The sequence below is a fragment of the Trematosphaeria pertusa genome (assembly GCF_010094035.1).
Source record: "Trematosphaeria pertusa strain CBS 122368 unplaced genomic scaffold BU26scaffold_11, whole genome shotgun sequence".
NCBI lineage: Eukaryota > Fungi > Ascomycota > Dothideomycetes > Pleosporales > Trematosphaeriaceae > Trematosphaeria > Trematosphaeria pertusa.
Window position 1 is genome coordinate 954,085 of NW_022987222.1, and position 26,033 is coordinate 980,117.

Sequence of the window (26,033 nt, forward strand, 5' to 3'; positions counted from 1 at the left end):
CCTTTAAAACGAATTATTCATTTTTCTGAGCTATCGTTCCCCCTCATGCGCGTGGGAGCTGGCATGTACTGTATGTACATCTGGGCGTGCACCCTTCCCGACTTCTTCAATGTCCCGCCTCCGTTGGCTTGGTCCAGTATGGTCCTTGCCGAAGGAAAAATCAGTCCTTGAATCGACTGTGTACCCACCACCGGAAAGAAGAATATGCACGCGCCCATACATCAACGTCCAAGGGAATGATCCTCTGTCATACGCGAATGCCTATGCGAGGTTGTTTATGTCAGTGAAAGTCAGCAATATACTGGACGACCTTTCTCTATTTTTAAAATCAACACGACCGTTCAACGTTTGGAGTGTAAGGGATTTAGCTTGAGACGTTAGGATTAGTTGAGTTAGGTGTATTTGCGTACAGTACATAAGCTACACTGTTCTGCCCTAGCCAGCGTTCACACACTCTTTTCCTTTAAACCGCTGACGTCAATGAATGCAGGTATGCAGGAAGTTAGCTAAGCAGTAATGACACCGCAGGGATGAAGATTAAGAACAATTTTCGAGCGATTTGAACAAAAAGCTATCTACTACCACGAAAAGAAGGCGTCCTGTGCCTTACTTGACCATTCTCCAACCTGACGAATGCTATACCATACACATGAACACAGAAAGTAATGTCGAAATCCTACACTCACTGATCCTTTTTCCCAGAACGAATATATGCGCCGGGGCCTCGCCATTCATCCCTAAGGAACATGAGATATCCTTAGGACCAAGACACACCGAAACGCCATACCCAAAATAGATAATCCAAAATCACCCAAATGACATCCTAATCCAGTACCCGTCGCACATTCCTTTCCCGCCTAACGGCCACCAGCTCTACAGGTACGCCATCCACAGCGGATCCGTCTGGCTCAACTTCTGCGGATGCACCGCCACCGCCACAAGATCTACCATCGTCTGATTCGCCGGCAAGTTCGCGCCTCCCGGCAGACTCCCAATGCTCGTCGCCCTTTTCACCACCAACTCGCTATTCTGCTGCACGCTCTCTCTCAACGTCTCTGCGCTCAACTGCTTATGCTGGCTCGTAAACCAATGGTTCATCTCGTCGCGCATGAAGATAGCAAGCTGAGATTCCAGATCGCCTTCGGGCTCGATGAGGCATCGCGCTACTGTCATGACCGCTGGAGCGAATATGCCTTCGAGGGATAACGGACCCATGAGGGTTTGCATGTTGGGCGTGAGGCGGAAGGGCACGGGCTCGTTGTTGTGCAGGATGGGCTTCCCGACTGCCATGGACGGAATGAGTTCGCTGCCCCAGACGCGGCCGGAGCCACGTGAGATGGAGATTTTGTGCGGGTAGCGCGTGTTCATATGCATGACGTACGTCATGAAAGTGAGAGCCGCGAGCTGGTAGGAAAACGTGCGGCGGAAGAGCCAGAAATCGGCGAAGGCGGGGTAGGTGGAGCGGAAGTAATCAAGGAGGACGGTGGGGGGGACGTATTTTTCTTGGACGGCGGCGAAGGTTTCGAGGCGGATGCTGTTAGCGTGGTCGATGTTCTTCTGCTTATGGGTGTTAGTGGTCGACATGCTTGGCGTGGTTTCGGGCGATGGGCTTACCGGTTGGAGCGCCCGGAGCTTCTCGATGCTGAAGAGTACAGGCTCGTCCTTGTTGATACCGTTTCTCCGGCAATAGTCCTCGAAGATGCCCTGCATGTTGATGTACGAAGCATCATCCTGGACCATGCGTACGCTAGGCGTAATGGGAACCATGAGCGGGAGATGGAACTGGAGGTTCCTCCTACGACTCTCCTTGCGCTTGGCCAGGATACCATTGAAGATCCTGAAGAGCTGAAGGATTCGTTCTTCCCGCCTCGAGCTTCGTGCAGCAGGGAACTGGATCGCGAAAGGATGAATGCTTCCATCGTGACCCCGAATCTTGAGCCGACGATGACAAATGCCAATGCCGCGAACCAGGTCCACATCAGGCAGGAAGCGCTCGATGCGTACAAAGTCAGAGTTCTTGTCGCGATGCTGCAGATACTGGCCGGGTACTTCCACGTCGTCGAATTTGAGGTACCTAAACTCGCTAAGTTGGTGCGTGAAGTTTTCGAGAGGTACGGTAAGCTTCCTCCGATCCAGTCGCTCTTCAAAGCGATTTCTCCAGACGCGAAGCTTCTGAATGTACTCGTACATGGTTGGCTTGTGCTGTACGAAGTCATGTTCGAAAGCCTTGCGGATATGCGGCGGCAGCACTGACTCGGCAAAACGGGTAATGTTAGCCTCTGTTGATGCTGGCAGCCGGATCTCTTGCGCATATAAGTTGGGCGAGCGACCAACGTAAGACAGGCCGTCGTTGAGGAGAGCGACGATGAGCCTGTAGGCGTCTTCGTCGGGCGGGCACTTGAAGTTCTTCTGGATCTGGTCGAGCATAGTCTCCATGGAGAGGGCCAACAAGGGAAAGGCAGTCTTGAGGATAGCTGATATCTCCTCGACGTGGTCCCATGGCCTCTTTGGGGCCGGCGGGGTTTCTGTTGCCGTGCCGTTCGGAGTGCCTTGCTGCTGGCCTTCGGTTTTAATTGTGCCATTTGGAGTACCATTTGCAGCAGGCTTAGCCTCGCTGCTCGCGGATGTCGGTCGATTGCCGCTTGAGCCAGGCCGCTCGGGAGAACCCTGCTTCTGTGCTGGGGAGCTTTGGGCTTGCTGTTGTTTCGCCCGAGCCGCCTTCTCCTTCGCTTCTTTTGCGTCGTGGTTCTTCTTGAGAAGTGCCATGTCCTCCCTCGTTGTCCGCAGGTGGCAGTACAGCGCCTGAGGATACGTTTTGGCGAGCTTTCCGAGAATCTGTCGTGCAATCGGTGCTTCCGGACGAGACAAGCTATTGAGAAGTTGTGGGATGTACGTGATCCAATACCAGGCCGGCGTGTCGCCCTTGAACTCTTCGAACTTCTCAGCTAACCGGCGCTCGGGATTATCCAAGCTGAGCAGCCAAAGCACACGCCCGAGAAGCTTCCTAGACTTCGCGTTCTTATACCCGCTCGCAGCCTCAAGGTAGCAGCTGAGAGCAGCCTCTGCCTTGTCCAGAGTCGACGGATCCTCTTTGAAGAGTGCATCATTGTACCGACCCCATTCTGCCCAGGCCTTGGGGAGCTTGATGTCGAAGATCATCGCAGTGCCGAACGCGTCGTTGGCCTCATTCTTTTGCCCGAGCTTCGCAAGAAACATGCCCTTCAACGTATAGAACTCCGCCTTCTGCTGGGCACCAAAGTAGTTAAGATTGGTGTTGTTGATCACATCCAAGCCGTTGTTGAGCTCCGCTCGGTTCTGGTAATGGCACTTGGCCTGTTCGCGCAGCTTGAGGAACGCTTCTTGAATCTCAATGTTTGGGAGAGTGTAGATGCGACTCAGCTGCTGGATACACACGTCAGGAAGATTGTGTTTCCGAGCAACATGGGCGAAACGATTGATGATCCACGCGGTCTCGTGATAGCCGCGGTATGCGAAGGAGTTGCCGCTGGGATTGTTCGGGTTGGGTGGGAGAAGCTGCAGGTAGACGCCGTTGATCAGATGGAAGATGTGCTGACGCCAGGTAACCAGGTCTTGCCAGGCGTTGATGTCGTCCCAGAAGTTAGGCAAGCGATCTCGCCAGGTGCTCAGCAAAAGCTTAAGCTCCTGAGACTTATGATCGAGGTTGCTCTGTGTTGTCTGCGCAAGGCTCTGGCAGATGACACTAGCATCATGCAACTCCACTAGCTGCTGGAAGTGTTGCAGTAGCGGAATATGAGCCTGAGTGATGCGCCGCGGCAGTTGATGCCACTTCCGGATGGATAATTGGATGGACTCGTCGCATAGCCTGTGGAACTCCGGCTGGGACTCCAATTTCGCGTGGAGTTTGAGCAGAGACATAAACGTCTGGAAGAACACGCGTCGGGGAGTGGGAGCATCGCTGACAGCCTTGATAGTCGCGTCGAGTTGTTCACGTTGTTCCGCATTTTGCCACGCTTCAAAGTGGCGCCATGTTGCTTCCAGGTAGAGGTCGTTGAAATTCTCATGTTTGGCGAAGTCACTCAAGACCTCCCATTGCTGCAGCTTCTGAGCGCAGATGACCCAATGGTCTTCCCATAGCATGTATTCTCCCGTGGAGAAAGGTAGAACGGAGGTTCGAGCCTTGATCTGGGCTGCTTCGTACATCTGCTGTGCCTTGTCCCAGATGCCGATCTGCTCATATGACAGAGCAGTATTGGTCTCGATGAATTGGCAGCGCCGTCGCCAAGTGCCGTAGAACAGATCGTCTTCTTGCAAGCCGGTATAAATCTCTAATAAAGCATCAAGGTTGCTCTCTCTCAGCTTCTCGGTATCGATGAGTGGCGCGATCGCAGAGTCTTCCATGTAGACAGCTCCCGTATACCAGGCATTATAAGTACGAGCCAGGTACTTCATGATGTGCGGCGGGAATTTCACTCGCGGCCGAGCATGCACGATAGCGTCAAGCATGCTCGCGACACAGTTGGGTCGCTTATCAATCTGGCGGGAGTGATAGTCCTTCGTTAGCAGAGCCGCGATACCCTTCTCGAGGTCGCTCTGGTCGTCCTTGGTCAGTGCAGTCCAGGCCAACGGGAAGAATGCAACCCATATATCGTGGGCAAGGTTGTTGTCGGTGTGCTGCAGATTGCCAAGAGGCTCGAGAATATCCTTGATCTTGACGTCGCCCAGCTGGCTGCAAAAGCGGCGGTGGCCACTGATCAGATTCTCCAGCTCATCGTCGACCATGACATCAGCAATCCGGGGATCCTTGTTATAGGTGCCGAATATGTTGCTTGCCTGCATGAGCTTGAAGTCTTCCGGGTGCAGCTGCGCAGGCGTGTTCATTTCGATGGATCCAAACATTAAGTGGATGACCTGGCTCAACCAATAGGTATCGGCAAGGGTATCCCAATTCTGCGAAGCCAGAACATAGCTCAGCCGACTGGCTGCCGTGCGACTCAAGCTCTTGTCAAAAATCGTCATATAACGGTGGCGCATCTCAACATCGACAGCCCTGGTGCCGATGAGGAAGGCATGCTCCATCCGTACGGTGAGTTCCGATCGCGTTATCTTCGGGTCCTCGTAGATCCGAATGACGAGGTCAAGGAACCTATTGAGGAGTGACGAATCTGGCCGATGCTCAAATAACAGCATCTTACTCAGTACAGCGGTCTTCTCTTTGAGCGTGGGCACGGGCTCTGTGGAGTGGAATATCCACTCCTCCACTAGATCGAGGACTTTGTTACAGACCGTGTTGCTCTGGGATCGTTCGACTAGTGAGGCGAGAACGCTCAGATAGGGACGACGGTTCTCTCCAAGTTCGTTCATGCGTGCCGCGAGGATATCGATCACTTTGAGCACCAAGTCGGTCTGGAGCTCGATTTCGCTAGGAGCGGTCGGAGGGTTGGCACCCTCAGGACGCATGCTAGGAGGGACACCCGGCTGGCCAGGCACGCCACTGTGAGCCGCGAGATGGTCCTTGGCCATCTTGCCCTGGAAAGCCTTCATGAGCTGCGGGATGTGTTGATCGATCTCCTCGGGCCGCTTCTGGCAGACGGTCCAAAGGATGTTGATGGCGCAAACATACGAGCCATTTGAGAGTGCCTCTGTAGCCACTGCCCCAAGGAAGTTGATGAATTCGGTGGATGGCGTCTCTTCAGTGTTACCCTCTTCATCCGTGACCGGCTCAGGCATGACTTCTAGGATGCGCTTCAGGGTAGGCTGTAGCTTTGACGTGCCGTCCTCGTTCTCGTCCGCGGCGTGGAGACTCGCTTGGACGTCCGCGATATCGGAACGAATAGGCTTCTCCAGGATCTTTTGGAACTGCTGCATGCGTTGAAGTACCCACTCACCCGGCTTCACATTGACGATGACCTTGACGATCTGTAGGGTGTTGATCATTCGCGTAGTGAAAGCTTCGGCCTTTTCCTCTTGCTTCATCTCAGCAACGAGGATCTCCTCAATTTTCTTTGTAAGCAGAAAGTCAAGATCCAGGTCGCTCCATAGTCGCGGAGAAAGGAGATCGTGGAGGAGCTGCACAGCTTTTCGGCAGATCTCCGGCTGTGTCGCATTTGCATTGGAAACTTGGGCGTCTTTGGGTTTCGGAGTCGCAACGGGATACCGCTCGGGAAGGTAGGCAATGAATGTAATGAGGTACTTGATGAGCATCATTCGAATGTTCAGCGAAGCGACGAAACCCTTTGAGAGAGGTCCAGGAGGGACGATGGAGCCATCCGCCCTCCTTTTGACCGCTTGTGGCGATTGCGAAGCTCGATCGCTCGCAGAGCCAGACTCGCTAGCAGCTCGCTCTTCCCATTTTCTGATGAGACCGATGAGGTTTAACGCAAGTTTCTTGGCCTCGGTTGAGGGATTCGGCGGTTGAGCGATCTTAGAGAGGGCCGTAATGATGATCGAAGACAGTTGCTCCCGGGCTTCGTAGAACAGGTCTGGATGGCGCACCAAAAAGTTGAAGATGCTCATAAGCTGCTGCAAGTTCGAGCTCTCCTCGGATAGGATTTTGCGAGGGATCTGTGCCCACCGGGGAATGGCCATCTTGGAGTCGCCTCCTCCCATCCGTTTCTTTAACACAGGAGCCAGGAGTTCGAGGGCTTGCATGACGAGCGACTTACCCTCGTTCTGGTGGGCTCTCAGAAGCGTCTGATAGACCTGGATGGCAATCTTCATAGGCGTGTCAAACACGGCAATGAAGAAGGCGATGAGGACGTACGCCGCGTACTTATTGATGATGTCCTCGAGCCTGATATAATTCCACGCGAACTTGATAACATCCTTACGCGCGTCCTGGATCATACCAGAGTAGTGCTTGAGAAGGAGCGTCGTCAACTGGAGCAACTCCATCCTGGAGTGGTCAACACCGAGCTGAGCGGTCTCCTCTGAGGTATCGGTCAAAGCCTGTGGTTTCCACAACCGGTTATGGATTGTTTCCGTCATGCCGCGATCCATTAGCTTCGTGCCTCTGGCCTGACCGAACAAGTGCTCCCAGTTGCGCTTGACATCCATCGCGAAGATGGGGTTGACGATGTTCCTGAAGATGAAGGTCTTCGTCTTTTGCGAGGAGTTGCGCCCAGTGTACAGATCGATACACTTGTGGACCAGGGTCTTCCAATAGTCAACCGATTCGCTGCAGATCATGTGCTCGTAGATGAAATTAAACAATCGCGTGGACTGTTTCAACTCCTCCGAAGTGACAGCATCTATAAGCTCGAAGAAGAAGTCCAGATTGTTCGGCGCATGCTTGAGGTACGCCGTGAAAACGGTCATAATCTGGTCACCAGCTTGCTCGGTGGCGAGGCGCATCTCGGCATCGATCGAGTTTTGTCGGAGCTTCTTCTCCAGCGACTTGGCAGCCTCGAAAAGAGCTTTGCGTAGGTTCTCATGATCAACCAGCCACTTGCTGCTCTCGTCGAACTGGCTCATGGCGTACGCAATATGGATAGCATTGAGCTGAGCCTGGCACTTCTCCTTGTCCGAGCCTTCGAACTCGAAAGATCCCAAGAACTTGGGGACATCGTCCATGACTTCCTTCCGCAGGGCACTACTCTCTTTGTTCTCGAGCAGCTGTGCGAAGAAACGACCTTGAGTCTGATCCTTCAGGTTCGGCAAGAAGTGATCCCACGCATCCCTAGGATACATGCAGAGATACTTGATGAGAGGCTCGCGAAAAGGACTACAATGCGTGCGTCGAAGGGCGATTTCGAGCTCAATCACCTTTTCAATGATCTGCTTGAGGAATGTGGAGGCGGCGGGCGGCAGAAGGTGGAAAATGTTGAAGATACCAGTGACTATCTTCATCTTCGGGTTCTGCTCAACCATGGTGAAGGAGATCTTCTGCAGGCTGACAGGATCCGCAATGTTCTTCAAGTGATCTAAGAGACGAGTTCCTATCTCCACCTTGAAATAGTTTGTTAGAAGCTTGAGAAGGCGAGCCAGACCGTCAAGGTTTTCAACAGAAAGCTTCCGCGGGTCCTGGAGGTTTACTAGGATCGGCCGGAGTCCGCTCTGGAGGACGTCTTTCGGCAGTTTGTTGGTAGCCGAGATGACGCCAGACAAGCCAAGATTGGCTGCTTCGATGACCTCCGGGGATTTGGAGTAGAGGCACTTAAAGAACACTGCAATGATCCTGAGGAAGGGCTGATTAGGCGGCGTTGTGCTGAATTCGGGGAAGCTCTGCGCAGTGGAGAGAAGCCGGATACAAGCTACCCGCAAATTCACGATGTGTTCCGCATTCCGTTGTTCGAAAGGCTTCGTCGCGAGACCTTCGTCTTCTGCGTCAGCTAAAGCCAACGACTCCATCAGAAGCCTGTTGAGCTGGTCATTGAATTCAAGAATGTTGTTCTTGAGCTTCAAGCAGAAGGTGATGGCGTCGATGTAGGCTATCTGGATACTGAACGGTAATGCTCGGAGGGGCTTCGTCCAAATCGGTATCACCAACCTGTCCTTGACAGGCATAATGAGCTCGTGGACAGCGAGGCCCGTAACCTCGGAGAGGATGTGGAAAGCCTTCTGCGTAGCTTCTCGCACGTTCTTGTTCATGTGCGACAAGTCGCCGACCAATTGCCCACACAGCCTCAGAAGCATGTTACTCTGTTTCTCGAACTCTTCCTTTGTCGTCTTCTTGTAGCAGCGTCGGAGCAAGTCTTCCAGAAGGCCTTCCGCCTGGATGCGCGTCTTCGAATCGAGATCTGTCGGCATATCCTTCATAACGAAGTTCAACGCCCGGATGAGCTCAAAATGCCGAGCATTCATCCAAAGGTCGCCCAGGCCCAGCTTTTTTATGATGATTTCGATACCGCGCGTTCCACCAGACTTCATAAACCAATCATCGGCATGGCAGTTGTGGCAGAAGGTCCTGGAAAGCTCATCAAACAACGGGAACTTATCAAGCTTCTCCTGGCTTCCGAAGATCGCTTTTGCAGTGTCGCGCATCGTCATGACGGCCTGCTCCGCTGCTTCGCGTACTGCTATGTGATCCGACGCGAGTGAATCCCCAATGGCTTCTGAGAAAACATCGCTTTCAATCGTGACTGGACCTTCTCCGGAGTGAACGTCGAACGGTTTATTCCGATGTTTGAAATGCGCGAAATGACTGCCCAGCTCCAACAGAGTGAAGTGTTTTGCAAGGTTCGTTACGAGGGCTTCAGAGTCCGCCTTGAGTTCAGGAATGGAGACCGCGAATATACACGCCTTCAGCAGCTTCTTCAGAGTCTCTTGCTCGACACCCTTTTTGACGATGGACCTCTCCCGCTCAGACTGTGCCAACAGATCCGATCCGGCGTCTGTCTTCTTATTGAATAGGTCGTTGGCTTGGAGACGCACAAGCTGCGCGAAGTCGTCGGGAAGGTTGTCGAAGCCGACCATTAGTTTGATATGAGCTGTGATGAACCGGAAGGCTTGCTGCTTGTGGAAAGGGTCGGATTTCTTCTCCTTCGCATTCTTCGGGGGATTGTGTAGCTTAGCAATCGCAGTCTCAATGCCTATCACTGCTGGAAATGCGCGATCCTTGGTGGAGCCAATGAGTCGGATATCCACAGAAGACTGGTCGTCGGCGTATGGCTTGTATTCCAGCGAAGGGGGACCGGTAATGAATTTGCGATTCCGTCCACCGAGCTTTCCCAGAATCCGCATCGTAGTGTGGGCATGAAAATGGCTGTAAGGCTGAGGCTGGAGATGCTCCCATAAAGCTGCCATAAGCTCATCTATCACCGGCGCCATTATAGGATCCAGATAGTCGGCGGTCAGATTGTCAACACAGAGCTCCAGAGTGCGCAACCCCTGTCCTACAAGGTCGGAACCAGCTCGTAGCGCCACAACCAACGGCCGCATGAGGTAGCTCAGATGCGGTAGGAGGTTGCTCAGACGCGCTGGGACTGTGAGAGATAACTCAACAAAGAGATCCCGTTCAGCAGGCTTGCGCGCAGTAAGTAGCAGATTGTTCAAGACGTCCAGGAGCATTTCCAAGAGAGGCAAAATCTCCTTGTAGAGGTGCTCAAATCGTCCTCCGCCGATGCTTCGGAAAAGCGATCTCAGAAGCAGGAAATAATTTGTCGGCTCCTCTGCCGTTGTGGAAAGCTGGATAGACTTCGTGATGATCTTGCTAACGTGTGGCAACAGCACCTGCTCATTTTGCGCAGAGAATAGCGTAACGGCCATAAAGGAGAGCTTGAAGAGCCGCAGTAGGATGGCCGATTTCTTGGCATCTGCGGTGCCCACTTCTTCGATTCGATCCATCAAGAACTGTAGCAGCATCCCGGCAAAGCTAGGCGACGTGGCTTCGGATGCAAGCAGGAACTGCGGCACATGGAGCAACGCTGGGTGTTCGAACATCATGTCATACAGATGTGGTATCTCCGAAGAAAACACCTCGTGGAAAGTGGCCGGGTCGATGTGGTGGAATACAGTAGCAAATGTCTCAAGCAGTTCCTTCTCTTCCTTCCCGCTTGACATCATATGCTGGTTGGCCATAAGATCGCCGGGCGACAAACTCTGCGCCTCAGTAGGCTTGTCGGTCCCGTAATAGCGAAAGACCTTGGCTCCTTCACGGAAGAGCTTGATGAGAACCTCCACCTCCTCCGCGTTATACCCAAAGGAGACTTCGTGCCAGTTAGCGGAGGCGTTTGCCGCATCAATCTCCTCCTTGATCTTAGCAGGATTACAAGCGCGGAGCTGGTAGAACAGATTCTTCAGGCCGTGCAGAAGATTCTTGAACAAGAATTTGTTGTCCGCAATGGGATCCGAGCTCCTATCCCGGGGATTCGACGTCTTGATGGGAGCGGCATTGAAGATATCGATTTCGTCCCAATCCGGTGGTTGCTCTTGTACCGCCATGTGGTTCTCTTCAGCCGCATCGATCGAAGGATGACTGTATTGTGCCGAGAGCTTCACAGCGTTGTGATACTGGCGATTCATTGCAGCGAACTTGTCCCCGATAGCGTTCAGGATCATGATCAGGAAGTACCTCGCGTCTTCCTTCGGCTCCAGCTTAGCTATGCATTCCGCCATGTTCAACAAGAGCTTTGCGCTCATAGTTTGAAAGCTCGTGCCGGGGAAGGTGTCGTGGAGGTTCTTCGTATAGACCTCAACGGTGCGCCGTATTTGCTCTTTGTTCAAAGAGTCGCGGAGATGGTGGATTAGATCAGCGAGCATACTATACGCCAACGGCCGCATAGTCTCATACACCGTGAGGCCGTCTCCGATCAGGGTCCGTTCATCCAGGAGCTCATCAATCTTCTTCAAGAAGATCTTGCGAAAGTTGAAGTTGATGATATGCCTGATAGCCACCAAAAGCTCTTTCCTCGCGCCGGACTTTTCCCGGGGGCAGTCCTTTAGCAGTCGCACTACGATGTCCGGAAGGGTCGGTAGGAAATCGTTCAGTTGCTGCGCGTATACCCGTAGCAGGTAGGCCAGGAAACTCATAGTCTTGACCTGAGCGGTTATGAAATCGCCAAACGCGGCGCGATTGCGAATTTCCTTGCTTACTCCAGTGAAGATCTTGTCCTGCGCCTCGGCTTCCTGGTGTGCTTTCTCCTGGGGCTTTGCCTGCAGTAAAAGCACATTCTTGATCAGCGGAACAAAAGCTTTTACGTTCTTGTTCACGACATTCCGATAGGCCTGGAAGAGCGAGACCACGATGATGGGGCACTCGGCTAGGACCTTGAACGACTGCATCCCCTTGAGCAGCATGCGCGTCTGTTGATGCTCTGATCCAATATCGCCTGCGGAACCTGACGTCAATGCCGTCGCCGGGGAGCCAGGCCGCGGGGACTGCGAGTATTGGTGGTTGCTCGGCGTGGAGGGAACGCCCTGGGTCGTCGGCGCCGGGGTCGCATTGTCGAAGGTATCCTGCACTGCCTGCTCCATCGTCTCGAACATTTCTTGAATCAGGTCCAGAAACGGTTGCACGCAATCCGCAAGAGCCTTGGTCTGGTGTCGCTGGAAGTCCATGATAGTCTTCATGCACAGCACCGCGTTGTCCTCGTTTTCTATCTTGACCAGGCTCATCAGCTTGTCCACAATCTTCGCCGCGTGTGGCTCGACCGCTTCGACGGGTGTCATGGGGAGGCGGTGCAGGATCTCGAGGATGCAGTTCCGTATCCGCTGCGGGCAAAGTTAGACATGCGAGCCCCGCTGCAAGCCGCAATTATACCGCTCACCTGTTCGGGGGACGTGGATATGAAGACAGGGCTGCCATCGAGGATCTTGAGGAACACGGGGACCAGGTGGTTCAAGAATGCGCTGTACTGCGGCCCTTGGCAGTAGCTCTCGATGTTGTCCCGGATGTCGATGGCCTGAGTCGACTTGACTCTGAGATCTGAAATCACAAACGTCAGTCTCTCCCTCTCTGCCACAGGATGCGAGCGCATCTCCAAGCCGCGAAGGTGCGCAGGTATAGCGCCGTACCTGAGTTCGGGTCGTCCAGCTTCGACGCCATAGCGTCAAAGTTATGGTGGGCCGCCATGGCGGTGCCGTGTGCAGCAGTGCGCAGCGCGTGAAGTTCCCGAGAGCCTATTATGGGCTGCGCGCGCCGGGGTAGAGTGTGTCGAGCTGCGTGGGGTGGGGAGAGTGCTCGAAGGAAAGTGCATTGGTCGGTGGGCTAGCTTCGGCGGGCGCAGTGAATTGGTAGAATCCAGACGCCAAAGGAGCGAAATTATATTGTGGAAAGGAAGGCGCAGGCTAGAGAGCCCATGTGTACATTACAATCATTAGCTAGGGAATAGAGGTCGGGGGTGGTGGTGCAGGTGGTGGGCGCGTCCACCTTGATGCTGTGCAGAGTCGCGAAAGCTCGATGGGGAGCGCGGTCGCAGAGACCCCGAGAGATGATGTCAGCAGGTAAAGAAATCAAACGAGTCTGCTATTGGCTGATGTGGGGTTGAGCCGTAAGATTACCGCCTCACCGCCTTCAAGCGAGCCAATGGCTTCACGCCCCCGCCGCCTCGCCGACCCCGACTTATCTACCTCAGGCTTCCACTGCGGGAACCATCCATCCTCAATTCTAGAGGAAATATCAGGCATCTAATTCTGCAAGAGGCACTCGACCGCCCAGACCTCAGGGATCCGACCAAAAGACATAGAACAACTCGCTTCTCAGTAATTATGCATTACTTCTCATTCCTACTCTCCCGAGGCATGGCTCAAAGCGGTACCCGTCGAGACAGACCAACACCTGTCTATCCACGCCGCCGTGATGCTACATTTCGTGATGGAGGACCCGAAAACGAAGCAACCCCAAAACGCATAATAATTACAAGGAAATACTAAAACGGCCCTCCTGGGTTTCGTGATAGAGTGTGGGAGCTCAGCACCAAAGTGTATCTCCCGTTGACTCGCTCATGCATGGCATGAGCTTCGAGAAAACGCGCTTCTCCAGCAGGATCGAAGGATGCCGCTGGGTCTGCACTAAAAAGGGGCCGTGCGGACCGGCCGAGGCTTTCACAGAGCTGGCGCTTCATCCGGCTCAGTAACCCCGTCACTCTCGCGGACCCCGCCCTCTTCCTCACCGCTCGCATTTCTCCTCAACCACCTCTTTACGCCTTCCGGCTCCTCGTCGCTCGTCCATTCGGTGTAGCTGCGCCTGTGGCATGCCCGTTAGCAAGCGCATGCGCGCCCTGGGACAGCCTACGTCGCGCTTCACCAACCGTCGGCACCTTCTCATCCTTCATCTCGACCAGCGCGCTTGTAGCCCTGCGGCGGCCCTTGGGCACCGGCTTCTTGTACGTGGCGAAATAGAAGGAGATGAAGAGCAGCAGGTACGACGAGAGGATGCAGATGCCGGCGATGGCGGCGAATTCTTCGCCTGCGCATCTCCCCGCGTTGGGGAGCCAGGGCCAGTAGGTCGAGGTGAAGTAGGTCCAGGAGGCGAAGTAGACGAAGCCTGTTGAGGCGGGTTAGCGAAAGAGACATTGTGAGTATAGAATGGGGCATACCGAGATCAAGCACAAATTGCACAATCTGCATGATGGTGATGTACTTCTTCCACCAGATCTTGATGCCCCGCGCGCTCTGGAAGTAGTACCAGTACATGACGACGTGGACGCAGAGGTTCAGCGTAATGGGGACCCACGAAACGGCGGTGCTGCCGATAAGCTGGGTGTAGCAGAGGAGAGCGGTCGCACCATGGTGGTAGGTGTGGAGGAAGGCTTCGTATATTAGCAGGCTCGTCGCATCTCACAAAAAGTGGCATTCCATACTCAGCGGCTTCTTCTTCAAGAACAGGAAGCAAGTGTCCAACAGCTCGAGGAACTTGGTGAGGTAATTGAGCTGCGCGTATTAGCGTCTTCTCTCTCTAACGCCATCCGAGCGTGTACCCACATAATACAGCACCACCATCTTATCCGTCCACCCCCCATTGTGGTCGCAAATCGCGAAGAAAACGCCATGCCGCCAAACCATGGGAATCAGCTGCTCCGCAAACAGCGCGAGCAGAATGCCGCTGATCGCTGTGAGGTAGAAATTGTGCAGCTTGAACAGGAAGCTAAGCTGCAAGGGCTGCCGGTCGCGCATCAGCTCCCTCCCCCCAAAGATTATGATATAGTACGAGATCAAGACGGCGCTGCACGACTTCAGCGTTGATATGGGAGTCTCGCCCGGCTTGAACCGGAAGTCCTGCGGCTTGTACCCCATCGCGGATTCAAACGTCTTCTCGAAGATGGGCCAGAGCTGCAGACCGAAGGGGCGATCCAGCGTCGGCGCGCCGAGCTCGATCCAGTCGGGGGTCGACATGACGTGCCGTTGTGCGGAGGAATTGGGCGTCGTGGGAGGTTCGCGCGGAGAGAGGAGGGACGCGGCAGCCTGGTAAACAGAAGGTAGAACACAGCGAAAGAAAGGAGCCGGAAGCAGCGGCCTAAGGAGCGACGAGAAAGAGGCGCGGAGGGAGGAGGGAGGAGGACGAAGAAGCGACGAAGCGACGAAGCGACCTTGGGTAGAGTCGTGCCTGCAGCTTCGCTCGTGCGGTCGGGGTGGATGGCCGGGGGTTCCAAGGCTTTTCTTGCCAGCGAGCCGGAAAGGGGTGCGGAAATGAATTGCTCGTCTTCCGAGCGACCCGTCCCACAACGCAGACAAATTGGCCGCGCCGTTGCTCGTAACTCCAGCCTCAGACTTACGCCAGGCCGCGGCTTACGCTGCGCGTCTGATTGGTCCGCCGGCAGTCAAATTTCCTGATCCAGGAGTCGTCGCGAGTTGAACCGCACGTTCACGCCGACTTGCTGTGGTATCGTCAGTGCCAAGACGAGCTCCTTTCACAGGCGAAATCTGTGCATCTCACATCCTGACGCTCGTGACACCGAGTAGAGATCTCAATAGATCTGAGCCCCGCCCTGATTCGCGAGACGGATTCCGCGGACGCCCAGGCCCCAGGCCAGGCCCCAGGCGCTGCACTTGGCCACGATAGCCGGAAATCTTCAAGGCCACGCCCAGGTGAATCTTTACATTCCAAGTCTATCAAGTCTGAGGAAAAAGGCCAAGCCAGTCGCCCATCTCCGCGTCATCTCCAACCGCCTGTGCAAAACCCGACTCCCATAACACCCTACGAAATCCCTTGCGCTTTTCGCCGGCTGAACGAAGAAAACCGGCAGCCTGCAGCCTGGACGGGCGGCCAAGTCCAAAGAGATAGAAGGGTCGATAGCGATAGCGCCATGGAGAAGGAAACATACATGTTGCGAAGGGGAAGAGAAATTACTAGGCGGCCCTCGTCCCGCCAGAGCTGGTGCGAACAGGCCCGTTGCTGCGAGAGACGTTGCCTGCCGAGCTGGGGCGACTGTTGCTGCGAGGTCGACTGCCGGACGACCGCCGGTGATGTGAGTGATGATCCTCCTGCGCTGAATGGTGCCGCCGCTGCAAAGCGCAAGCACAGACAAGTCAGATCAACCCGAACCCAAATGCAATTCTTGACAACGGGAAAGACCTAGGAATCTAGGGATAGAACTAAAAGTACACTGATCCGGCCATAGAAAATGCTCGTCATGATTTCTAAGGACTTAAGAATCAACGTACCGAAGTCTGGCTGCTCTGTCGCTCGAAGTCTTTCGGCCGCCTGTCTTTGGACGCCAGCCCGTCGTCCTGGAGCCGAAGCGCCTCCAGTCGCCCCTGGCTCAGCGGATCCGAGTCGTCTAATCGGATCGGTGAGCTAACTTTGGATGACGTTGATGCTGCCTTGTTATCAGCCAGCTTTCCGCTCTTTCGTGCTTCGGCCAGCTTCTCGAGCTTCTCCCATCGGCTCTGTCGGTTCCGCTGCCGCTCGCTGGCGTTATTCTGGGATTCGGCGTAGTCATGCGAACAATCATCGAACAGCTGCGGATTGACTTCCATAAAGAGCTTCATGGCGTTGTACACCATGCCGTGAATGGTTCTATGACGTGTGAGTACCAGGTCGGCCAATTCTAGGGGATCACGTACCGGTTCCAGTGCCCTTTCGAGTTCTCGTATAGGGGAGCAAACATGATGGGTAAGATGACCTCAACGTTGTCACTCACGAGATTGCAGAAGTACTCATTATTCCAGAAGTAGAGGGCTCGTTCGGCGACTTGGAAGTGCGGACTGGCAACCGACTTCGCCAGCTGGTTGAAAAGCGGCTCTTGGACCTTTGCGAATTCGGCAGGATCCATGACCTCAAAAATATCTTCCACTTCGTTCAGGAACATGACTTCCTTGGTACTGTTCACCTTCGGCCAGTATCGGAGCAGACCCAGGACGACCTATTGATCTTAGCCTAGTTGCAAAAGGAAAAGGGGGGGACTTACTACCTCTTCGGTCAAGGCCGCATCCTTCTCCAAGAACTGCACTATACAGTAGGCCAGCTGCGGATGATACATGCTGAGGCCCTTTGCTTTGTGTAGGGGTATCAGCACTCTGGTAAGGAACAGCTTGTGCTCCTCCTTCAGCGGCAGGGCGAAACCGTTGATGATGGAGCCAAGAATTTCGAGGAGTTCTGCGATGCCGTTGAAGCGCTCGGTCTCGTACGTGAACTGGAAAAAGACGTTGTTTATCGAGCGGCGGATGTAGGAGCGGAGGTTTAGGAACTTGCCGTAAATACGGTGGAGGGTGGTCTTCAGAAAGTCACGTTCTCTAGGGTCTTCAGAGTCGAACAGTTCAAGGAGCTAGCAGACGTCAGGAAGCATTCAGATTACGTAACATGGGATAGACTCACGTTCAGCACAAAGCTGTGATCAATGTACGCTTTGGCGATGTTGGTGTTGAAGTCTTGACTTTCGATGAAGCGGAGGAAGAACTCGTACACAACCTGGATGTGCGGCCATGCGACCTCGAGCACCGGCTCGTCTTCTTCGGGATCAAAAGCCTCCCCTTGCGGGTTCATGGGCGGCGGGATGGGTCGGAACAAGTTCTTCGCGAACATCTCCACCACACGAGGGTACATTCTCTCGGTGATGACTTGACGGTTGTTCGCGACGTAGTCGAGCAGCTCGTGCAATGCCAAACGCTTGATCTCCTTCGATTTCATGTCCCCGCTCGCATCATTGAAGTCGAAGATAATGTTGCACTGATCAATCTTCTGCATGAACAGCTCCTCGCGTTTGTTGGGAGGCACCTCGTGGAATCCTGGGAGCTTTTCTAGTTCACGCTGGCGTTGATCTGAGATGTCGAACCTTGACGAGTGCTGCCGCTTAGGCGTCCGAATGCCCTCCACGTTATCCTTGGGCGTAGTTTGCAGACGGTCGAATATCAAGGACTTTTGCCCTGCCTTAGGCGGGAGGAGATCGCCAGGCATGGTTTCGGCCGCGCCCGGTGGAGGAATGTGCTGTGGTTCGTGTCAGCCAAGGCCCTACATAGAGGATCAATCACGATTAGACTCACAGGAGCACTGGGACTGATGATCACACTGGGCGCCAACGGTTGGCCGCCTCTGTGAGGTGTTCCGGGGCCGGAAGCGCCAGCGCTGCCAGCACCGCCCATGCCCATCATGCCCTGCTGTCCGCCGAAATGCGGGCCGCCGCCCAAGGAATTGGGCGCGCCCGGCGGTCCAGGCTGCAGTGAATTCGGGGTTCCCGCACCATCACCCGAGGGAAGAGGCTTGTTACGCGAGTCTATCAGCTGGGTCTGGGAGGAGGAGGGGGTAGCGTGTGCGGAGCCCGATGGCGAGTTGGAAGCACCATGCGACGGCGACGAGGTGCCGGAACTCGAGTCTTTCTTCTTGGTTGACTTTTCGCTCTTGGCACGAGAGAGCTGTTCGTGCTGAAACGGTTAGTTGTTTGCGCAATTCGAGGGGCCAGGCTGGACAGGCGCACGCGGGTGGGGGAAGATGGCGACGAGAGGGGAGGGGTTCCTTACAACTCGCTGTCTAAAGCCTTTCATTGTCATGGGCGGCGCGGATGCTCGTCAAGCGGTGCGGGCGTTCGCGAAGACAGTCGATGACACGGTCCGAATAGAGGCGAGGCAGGCCTCTCGAGGGGCCGCGGCGGAAAGCAACCAACAGCGCCAATGACGGCGATGCAGACGCGCGACCAGGTAATCTCAGCAGCGGTGGAGGCTCTCTGGTCAGACAGACATGGATGACGGCGGCGTGTGGGATGCAGGTGGGCGCGGTGCTGAAGAAGCTTGGGAGGATCGACGGCGGACGGCGAGTCGAGGGGCTAGGAGGCGCGGGGGGCGCCTGGGCAGCTGCACGCGGGGCGAGGCGAGGCGGCCGCGGTGACGACAGCGCGGGTAATGAAGGGTGAAGAGGACGAGGGAGTGCTCTAGGCTCGCGGAGAGGCAAGACAGGCGTGCATCAACGGGGGTGGTGAAGAGAGGAGAGCGTTGTGGACCATCTCACTAGTCCGGCTTAGCTAGGGGCCCGAGCGCCCAGCACCCCGCCAGCCCGCCAACACTCAAAAGCAGAGAGCAGCACTGCGCATCGCCAGAGCCGCGGCTGGGGGCAGAGTGCAGCCCCCATGGATAGCGAGCATGCCACCGTCAGCCCATTAGACGACGGCCGGCCCGCGCCATGGCTACCGATCCCGTCGCGCGCAATATCCGTCGTCGAGCACCCCTGCATCATCAAGAACGTCGACAAAGGCATCGCCTCGCTCGGAGGCCCCGTCAAACTGAGCAAGGTCAGGAGGGAGCCCCCCAGTGGCACAAGAGGGAGCCCACTGACGCCATCCAGGGCCTGAGGTTGAAGCTGGAGCCGCGACGCAACGCAGACGGCGAGAGCGAGCTGCCGAAACTCATATCAGCGTCTCTCCGGCCGGACGACCCCTTCGCCAAGCGTTTGCTCTCCACGCCTGTGCCCACCAGCAACCTGCTTCTAAAGGTGACGGTGCCCAAGCGGACGGGCCGCAAACGGAAGCGTGGCTCCTCAGGCCCGTTCTTAGCCGTCCACGACGTGGAGAAGAGGCCTGCTCCAGAGCCTACGAAGAACGCATACGTGGACGCAGCAGCCATCTTCCGCAGTTTGCAAGACAATGCGTCCAAGTATGCCGTCTCCGTGGCCGGGGTCATCGATGAGACGCATCGCTTCCGAAGTGAGCAGGCTCCTCTTGTATTGCGTATTGCAGCTTCTAACGGTCTAGATCTACCCGATATCCAGTATGCTTCGTCTACGAGCGCCACCATGGCCAATATTAGGGACAGCCTGATGCCGCTCGACTGTAAGCAGTTCATGCCGCCCGGTGGGAAACGGCTTCAACTAACCCATAGTAGACAATCGGTTGAAGAATTTCAACCTCAACACAGCCCCCGGGGCGGACCTAACCAAGGATGTTGGGCCACCCGCCGAGTTCCTTCAAATGCTTGTAGCCTTTAATTACCGGTATGATCGCTGAGCACATTCTGCATGTCACTGGATACTGACACTTATCCAGGTACCAGCAGAATCCACATGTCAAGTACACGGACGATGACCGCGGCGAGGTCAACCTGCAGAGGAGCCTGGCCTACAGCGGCTACACTATCATAAAGTCCACCGCTGAAACCGTTCCCATGAGACCAAAGCCGAACTTACCTCCAGAGACGAGCCTCACTCCCTACCTGCAAGCCTTGATCGCCAATATCAGAGCCGAGCTTGAACGCCGGCCTATCATCACCCGCCACATGCTGTTCAACAGACTTGGTTGGGACAAACGGGATCGGATGAGGCAAGCCGCAGTCTACTGTGGCTATTTCTTCGAGAGCGGGCCTTGGCGGGAGGCACTTGTCAAATGGGGTCTCGATCCGCGCAAGAACCCAGCTTATCGAAAGTACCAGACCGTTTCGTTTCTGTCATACCTCAAGACGGGGCGACCAAAGCATTGGGCCGGCTATGACAAGCATATTCGGCATTTGACCCGCATGTCGACAAAGGAGCTGGAGACGCAGCATACGTTCGACGGCGTAAACGTCTCTCATACGGGCAATCTCTTCCAGTTCTGCGACATCACCGATCCGATCATCCGTCGCATTCTAGACACGGAGGATATCCGCACAACGTGCGCTCCAACATTTCAAGGATGGTATCATGTGGGCACCTGGGCGAAGGCAACCGTCATCCTAAAGGATAAAATGAATAAGATCCTTGGCGGCGAGACACCAGACAACTCCATCTACGAGCGTGTCGCTTCGTGGCCGGAAAATTGGGACGACAAGGAAATCTACAAAACCTACAAAGAAGAAGTCTACAATAAACAAATCCACATCAAGAAGGCGAAAGAGCATGCAGTCATGCATAGCGTCCGGTGGGCAGCAAGGAATCCAAAGTATGCATTCGAGAAATTGGAGGCGCTGGCGGCACAGGGAGCCGAGCAGGAAGAGGCAGCGAACCCAGAAGAGGAAGAATTCGAAGTACCTGAAGATATGACGGAGATACCCGATACGGCTGCGACGATTCTGAATGAAGGTGACGAAGACGCTGTGGAAGAAGATTACGATGAGGACGAGGGCGACGACGAGGACGAACAGGATGAGGATATGGATGGTATCTGGGCAGCAGACGAGGACTACGATAGCGATGCATTCGATCCTCCACCAGAGGAAGGCGCCGAGGGTCCTCGCCCTTTTGGTGGTCTCTACCGATTGTAATGGAGCAAATAGAGTTACATTATAATAATATGCCACACTCCCCTTGCAACAACCCAGTGTTCCTTGCGAAAGTGCCGCTTCGAACGATGGTTAACGCCACAGTTTGCCCCACACGTGGCGTCATGCCCCTCCAAATTTTTGGACGACTGATCTCCCCCACCACGCACGTTCCCTCACTCTTCCACGACGCCTGCTTCCCTTTCTGGCATTCAACATGGCGTCGGCCGAGAGTCCCTATCTTATACTCCCGGGCTCTTTAGCCTTCTGTGATTTCCGCCTCAAACGCCTTGCCCAAGCCATTGGCGCAAAGGAAGTTCGCGCGCTATGGGTCCATTTCGTGAATCCTCTGAAAGAGCTGGACGGGAACGAATTGAACACGCTGGAGCAGATACTACATTACGGCGAATATCCTGATCTCCAGGACCGTCTTTCCCAAACTTTAGTCGACGCAGTCCACCGCAATGGCGAGCCGAGAGACAACGATACGGCCATGTTCTACATTTGCCCTCGGCCCGGCACAATTTCGCCGTGGAGCTCGCTGGCCACCATGATCGCGCGGACTTGCACGCTCGAGAACTCGGTAAAGCGCATCGAACGCGGCATGGTTATCGCAGCCACCTTCGAGAAGACACCAGAAGCTGACTCGATTCCGAACGGAGACGCGCTCCACGATCGAATGACGCAGACCATAAGCCGTCAAGCCCCGAATCTAGACCTCATTTTCAGCGAGCACGAGCCTGCACAAGCGACGACCATAAGTTTCGACGAGTATAGCAGCCCTCAGGCTGCGCTGGAACACGCGAATCAAGAGCTTGGGCTGGCGATGGACAAATCGGAGATTGAATATCTGGTAGAGGCCTATACACAGGAGTTGAAGAGAGGGCCGGTCGATGTCGAGCTGTTCATGTTTGCTCAGGTCAACTCCGAGCACTGCAGGCACAAGCAGTTCAATGCGGACTTCACAATTGATGGGATGCGGAAGGGCTATTCACTATTCGGCATGATTCGAAACACCCATCAGAAACATCCGCAGCACGTGGTGAGTGCGTATAGCGACAATGCGGCCGTTCTTAAGGGAGAGGACGCAAGCTTCTGGTCGCCCAGCCCGATCACCGGCGAGTGGCACGGAACTAAAGAGACGGTGCATATACTGTGCAAAGTAGAGACACACAATCACCCAACGGCCGTGTCGCCCTTTCCGGGTGCTGCGACAGGTTCAGGCGGCGAGATAAGAGACGAAGGTGCCGTAGGGCGTGGTTCGAAACCAAAGGCTGGTCTGGCCGGCTTCACCGTATCCGATCTTCTGATCCCAGGATTCCATCGCCCTTGGGAACTGCGAGATGTGGGGAAGCCACCGCATATTGCGAGTAGTTTGGACATTATGATCGAAGCGCCCATCGGCAGCGCTGCGTTCAACAACGAGTTCGGTCGACCTTGTACCATCGGCTACTTCAGGACACTGCTCATGCGGGTTTTCACGAATGAGAAAGAAACAGAAGTTCGAGGCTACCACAAGCCCATCATGATCGCTGGTGGCGTTGGAAATGTCAGGCCACAACACGCGCTCAAGGATCCTAATATTGTGCCGCCTGGCTCACATCTACTGGTAATAGGCGGACCAGCTATGCTAATTGGGCTTGGCGGCGGTGCAGCGTCGAGTGTTCAGTCTGGAGAGGGAAAGGTGGAGCTTGATTTCGCGAGCGTGCAGAGAGGCAACCCCGAGGTCCAGCGAAGAGCTCAGGAGGTTATTGACACATGTCGCTCTATGGGCGAGAAGAATCCGATTCTTTTCATTCATGATGTTGGAGCCGGCGGACTTTCAAATGCGTTGCCGGAGCTCGTCCATGACTCCGGCCTAGGTGCCGTTTTCGAACTACGAGAGGTCGATAGTGCCGATCGGGGAATGAGTCCTCTGCAGATATGGTGTAACGAGTCTCAAGAACGGTACGTGCTGGCGGTTGGTCCCGATGATCTGGAACTCTTTAAGCGCATCTGCAACCGAGAACGATGCGGATACTCCGTCGTAGGCATTGCCACCCGGGAGCAGCGCCTTGTCCTCACGGACAGAGAGAACAAAGAAACCTCGAGACCGATCGACCTACCTATGCCGATCCTTTTTGGAAAGCCACCAAAGATGTCCCGCATCGTCAACTCGCGGAGGCTTAGATTGCCTGCATTTGACAGTAGCCTTTCGATGTATCTTCCGGGAGTACCAAGGGATGGACTGCTACAAGAGGCTGTGGACCGAGTGCTTACGCTCCCTGCTGTTGGCTCCAAGTCCTTCTTAATCACAATCGGCGATCGTACTGTTGGTGGCTTGACAGTTCGTGACCAAATGGTTGGGAAGTGGCAGGTGCCCGTCTCAGACGTATCGGTAACGGCTACATCTTTGATGTCTGGCGTCAGGACCGGAGAGGCAATGGCCATAGGAGAAAAGCCTACACTTGCGCTTATCTCCCCAGCCGCTTCCGCACGCATGGCTGTTGCGGAATCGCTCATGAATCTGGCTGCGGCGAGCACTTTTGACAGGCTGTCAAGAGTCAGGCTTTCAGCAAACTGGATGTCCGCCAGCAGCCACCCCGGCGAAGGTGCTGCCTTGTACGAGGCCGTGGAAGCGATAGGAATGGATCTGTGTCCTCGACTAGGTATCTCAATACCCGTAGGAAAGGACTCCATGAGCATGAAGATGAAATGGACCGATCGGGAAACGAAAGAGGGCAAAGAAGTGACAGCACCCATGTCACTGGTCATCACAGCATTCGCACCAGTTGACCGGATCGACCGAACCTGGACTCCTGCTCTCGAGCGCTTGGAGGATGTTGGCGAGACCATCTTAATGCTTGTGGACCTCGCAGCGGGAAAAAAGAACATGGGCGGCTCTGCTCTAGCACAGACATTTGGTCAGGTGGGCGATGAAGCGCCCGATGTCTACGACCCCGATATCATCAAGGACTACTATGACGCCGTCGAGCAACTCCACGAATCTGGAATTGTGCTGGCATACCACGATCGATCTGACGGAGGCCTCTTCACAACATTAGTAGAGATGATGTTTGCTGGACGATGCGGGCTAGAGATCATGCTCGACGGCATTTCGCGATCTGGCGACACCAAGGACATCATCGAGACGCTATTCAACGAGGAGCTGGGCGCTGTCTTCCAGGTGAGAAAGAAGGATGAGGTCCACTTTAAGAGCTGCTTTGCGACATGCGGCCCGCCACCCGGCATGATCAAGAAGATTGGACGCGTACCGGAAGCGCACAAGCAGGAGATTTCATTTGCATTCGGCTCGAAAGTCATCTACAGGAACTCGCGAAGAGCACTGCAGCAGCAATGGGCGGTTACTTCGCATCAGATACAGCGGCTGCGCGACAACCCCGCCTGTGCCGATGCGGAATTCGAAAATATTGTGGACGATAAAGACCCCGGTTTATATTACAGCCTCACCTACAATCCCAAGGACCACATTCTCCCGTTCAAGGCGACCATTTCCTCGGCCTTTACTTCGAAACCCAGAGTAGCTATTCTAAGAGAAGAGGGCGTGAACGGCCAGGCCGAAATGGCCTTCGCCTTCCACATGGCCGGTTTCTCCGCCATCGACGTCCACATGACAGACATCATTTCCGAACGCGTCTCGCTCGCAGGCTTCGTTGGTCTTGCTGCCTGCGGCGGCTTCTCGTACGGCGACGTCCTCGGAGCTGGTCAAGGCTGGGCGAAATCCGTCCTGCTACATCCCAACACGCGCAAAGAGTTCCAGACATTCTTTGAACGGCCCGATACCTTTACGCTCGGTGTCTGCAACGGCTGCCAGTTCCTGTCCAAGTTGAAGGAGCTGATCCCTGGTGCAGACCTCTGGCCCAGCTTTGAAAGGAACGAGAGCGAACAATACGAGGCCCGCGTCTGCATGGTTGAGGTCATGGACCCCAAGACAAATTCCCAGCCACCTTCCGTCTTCCTCCACAGCATGCACGGCAGTACCCTTCCTATCGTGACCGCGCACGGCGAAGGCCGCGCACACTTCCCTCCCTCGCTTACATCTTCTCACAACCCTGAAACTCTTCTCAACGAAGGCATGGTTTCACTCCGGTATATCGACAACTATGCCAAGCCGACGGAGCAATATCCGTTCAATCCGAATGGCAGTCCGAAGGGGATTACGGGCGTGAGGAGTAAGGATGGAAGGGTGCTCGCGCTTATGCCGCATCCCGAGCGCACCGTGTTGAGGGAGGTGGGCAGTTATATCCCTAGAGGGAAGATGGAGGAGTGGGGGGAGGTGGGGCCTTGGGGGAGGTTGTTTAGGAGTGCGAGGAGGTGGGTTGGCTAGGATGGGGTTAGACTAGTTGATGGCGATAGATTAGGGGACCTGCGTGCATTGGGCGATGTGCTGGCGTAGGGTGGGGTCTGCTAGATTCGGATTTGCTTTGTGGTGTAGCCGTCTACAGGACTAAACACAAATTATGTACTCTCAATCGGTTCGGTTTGGAATATGCTCGCGTCTGCGTGCACACATTTTCCCGACTCGCCATGCGCCCATGGTCTCTAGGGCTTATACTCATATCAGGACGTTATGTCGAAACCGTGCATGTTGCCCTATTATGCCAACCTGAAGTCGCAACAAGTTGACGCATTCAGCACGCCTTGCCGCCTATAGAAGTTTACTAGGTGAGGATTGCCCTTGGAGTTTTGATTCAGATCTTGAATACTTTGTCCAGAACGGTACGGTGTTATATATTCTCATTCTAATCAATCTCTCTGTTCCATCGTATCGATGTCGCCAACCCCACGGCACTCACTCCACACGCTTGCTGTCACTCTGCTTTCTACGTTCTCACCTTGTCGTTGCATCCTTTTACGCAATGGGTGCTACTACGGGAGCCACCTATCGCCGTAAAGAGGAAGGAGTGATACTCCCCCGCCCCGCCCAATCAGTGCGCTGCCAATACCACGTGCTGTCCGGGCACGGCTGCCCTAAATTAGAGCTCATGGACATAAGGGACAGCGGAGCGGAACCCAAA

General features: G+C 54.9%; 5 protein-coding genes across 5 annotated transcripts; 2 read left to right on the forward strand and 3 right to left on the reverse strand.

Annotated features, from left to right (window-relative positions):
* Positions 1-553: 553 nt before the first annotated feature.
* BU26DRAFT_607394 (uncharacterized protein) lies at positions 554-12,787 on the reverse strand. Its single transcript, XM_033835748.1, has 4 exons — positions 12,433-12,787; positions 12,186-12,343; positions 1,615-12,129; positions 554-1,560 (listed from the first exon to the last, which is right to left on the reverse strand). Exons 1-4 carry the CDS (start codon positions 12,488-12,490, stop codon positions 874-876), a joined length of 11,418 nt encoding a protein of 3,805 aa, XP_033681141.1. The 5' UTR covers positions 12,491-12,787; the 3' UTR covers positions 554-873.
* A 636-nt stretch (positions 12,788-13,423) lies between these two features.
* BU26DRAFT_63064 (GNS1/SUR4 membrane protein) lies at positions 13,424-14,871 on the reverse strand. The gene is made up of 4 exons (XM_033836119.1): positions 14,341-14,871; positions 14,220-14,289; positions 13,956-14,168; positions 13,424-13,903 (listed from the first exon to the last, which is right to left on the reverse strand). Exons 1-4 carry the CDS (start codon positions 14,749-14,751, stop codon positions 13,557-13,559), a joined length of 1,041 nt encoding a protein of 346 aa, XP_033681142.1. The 5' UTR covers positions 14,752-14,871; the 3' UTR covers positions 13,424-13,556.
* Positions 14,872-16,011: 1,140 nt separating this feature from the next.
* BU26DRAFT_432435 (protein phosphatase 2A regulatory B subunit) lies at positions 16,012-18,336 on the reverse strand (the record flags this gene model as incomplete). Its single annotated transcript, XM_033823975.1, has 6 exons — positions 16,012-16,375; positions 16,423-16,721; positions 16,767-17,123; positions 17,174-17,782; positions 17,839-18,216; positions 18,313-18,336. The coding sequence occupies 6 exons, from the start codon at positions 18,334-18,336 to the stop codon at positions 16,012-16,014; spliced, it is 2,031 nt and encodes a 676-aa protein (XP_033681143.1).
* Positions 18,337-18,850: 514 nt separating this feature from the next.
* On the forward strand, positions 18,851-21,059 carry BU26DRAFT_521619 (uncharacterized protein). The gene is made up of 5 exons (XM_033829580.1): positions 18,851-19,076; positions 19,130-19,487; positions 19,536-19,613; positions 19,666-19,774; positions 19,827-21,059. Exons 1-5 carry the CDS (start codon positions 18,915-18,917, stop codon positions 21,016-21,018), a joined length of 1,899 nt encoding a protein of 632 aa, XP_033681144.1. The 5' UTR covers positions 18,851-18,914; the 3' UTR covers positions 21,019-21,059.
* A 125-nt stretch (positions 21,060-21,184) lies between these two features.
* On the forward strand, positions 21,185-25,492 carry BU26DRAFT_63190 (phosphoribosylformylglycinamidine synthase). The gene is made up of 2 exons (XM_033836120.1): positions 21,185-25,246; positions 25,330-25,492. Exons 1-2 carry the CDS (start codon positions 21,233-21,235, stop codon positions 25,351-25,353), a joined length of 4,038 nt encoding a protein of 1,345 aa, XP_033681145.1. The 5' UTR covers positions 21,185-21,232; the 3' UTR covers positions 25,354-25,492.
* The last annotated feature ends 541 nt before the right edge of the window (positions 25,493-26,033 follow it).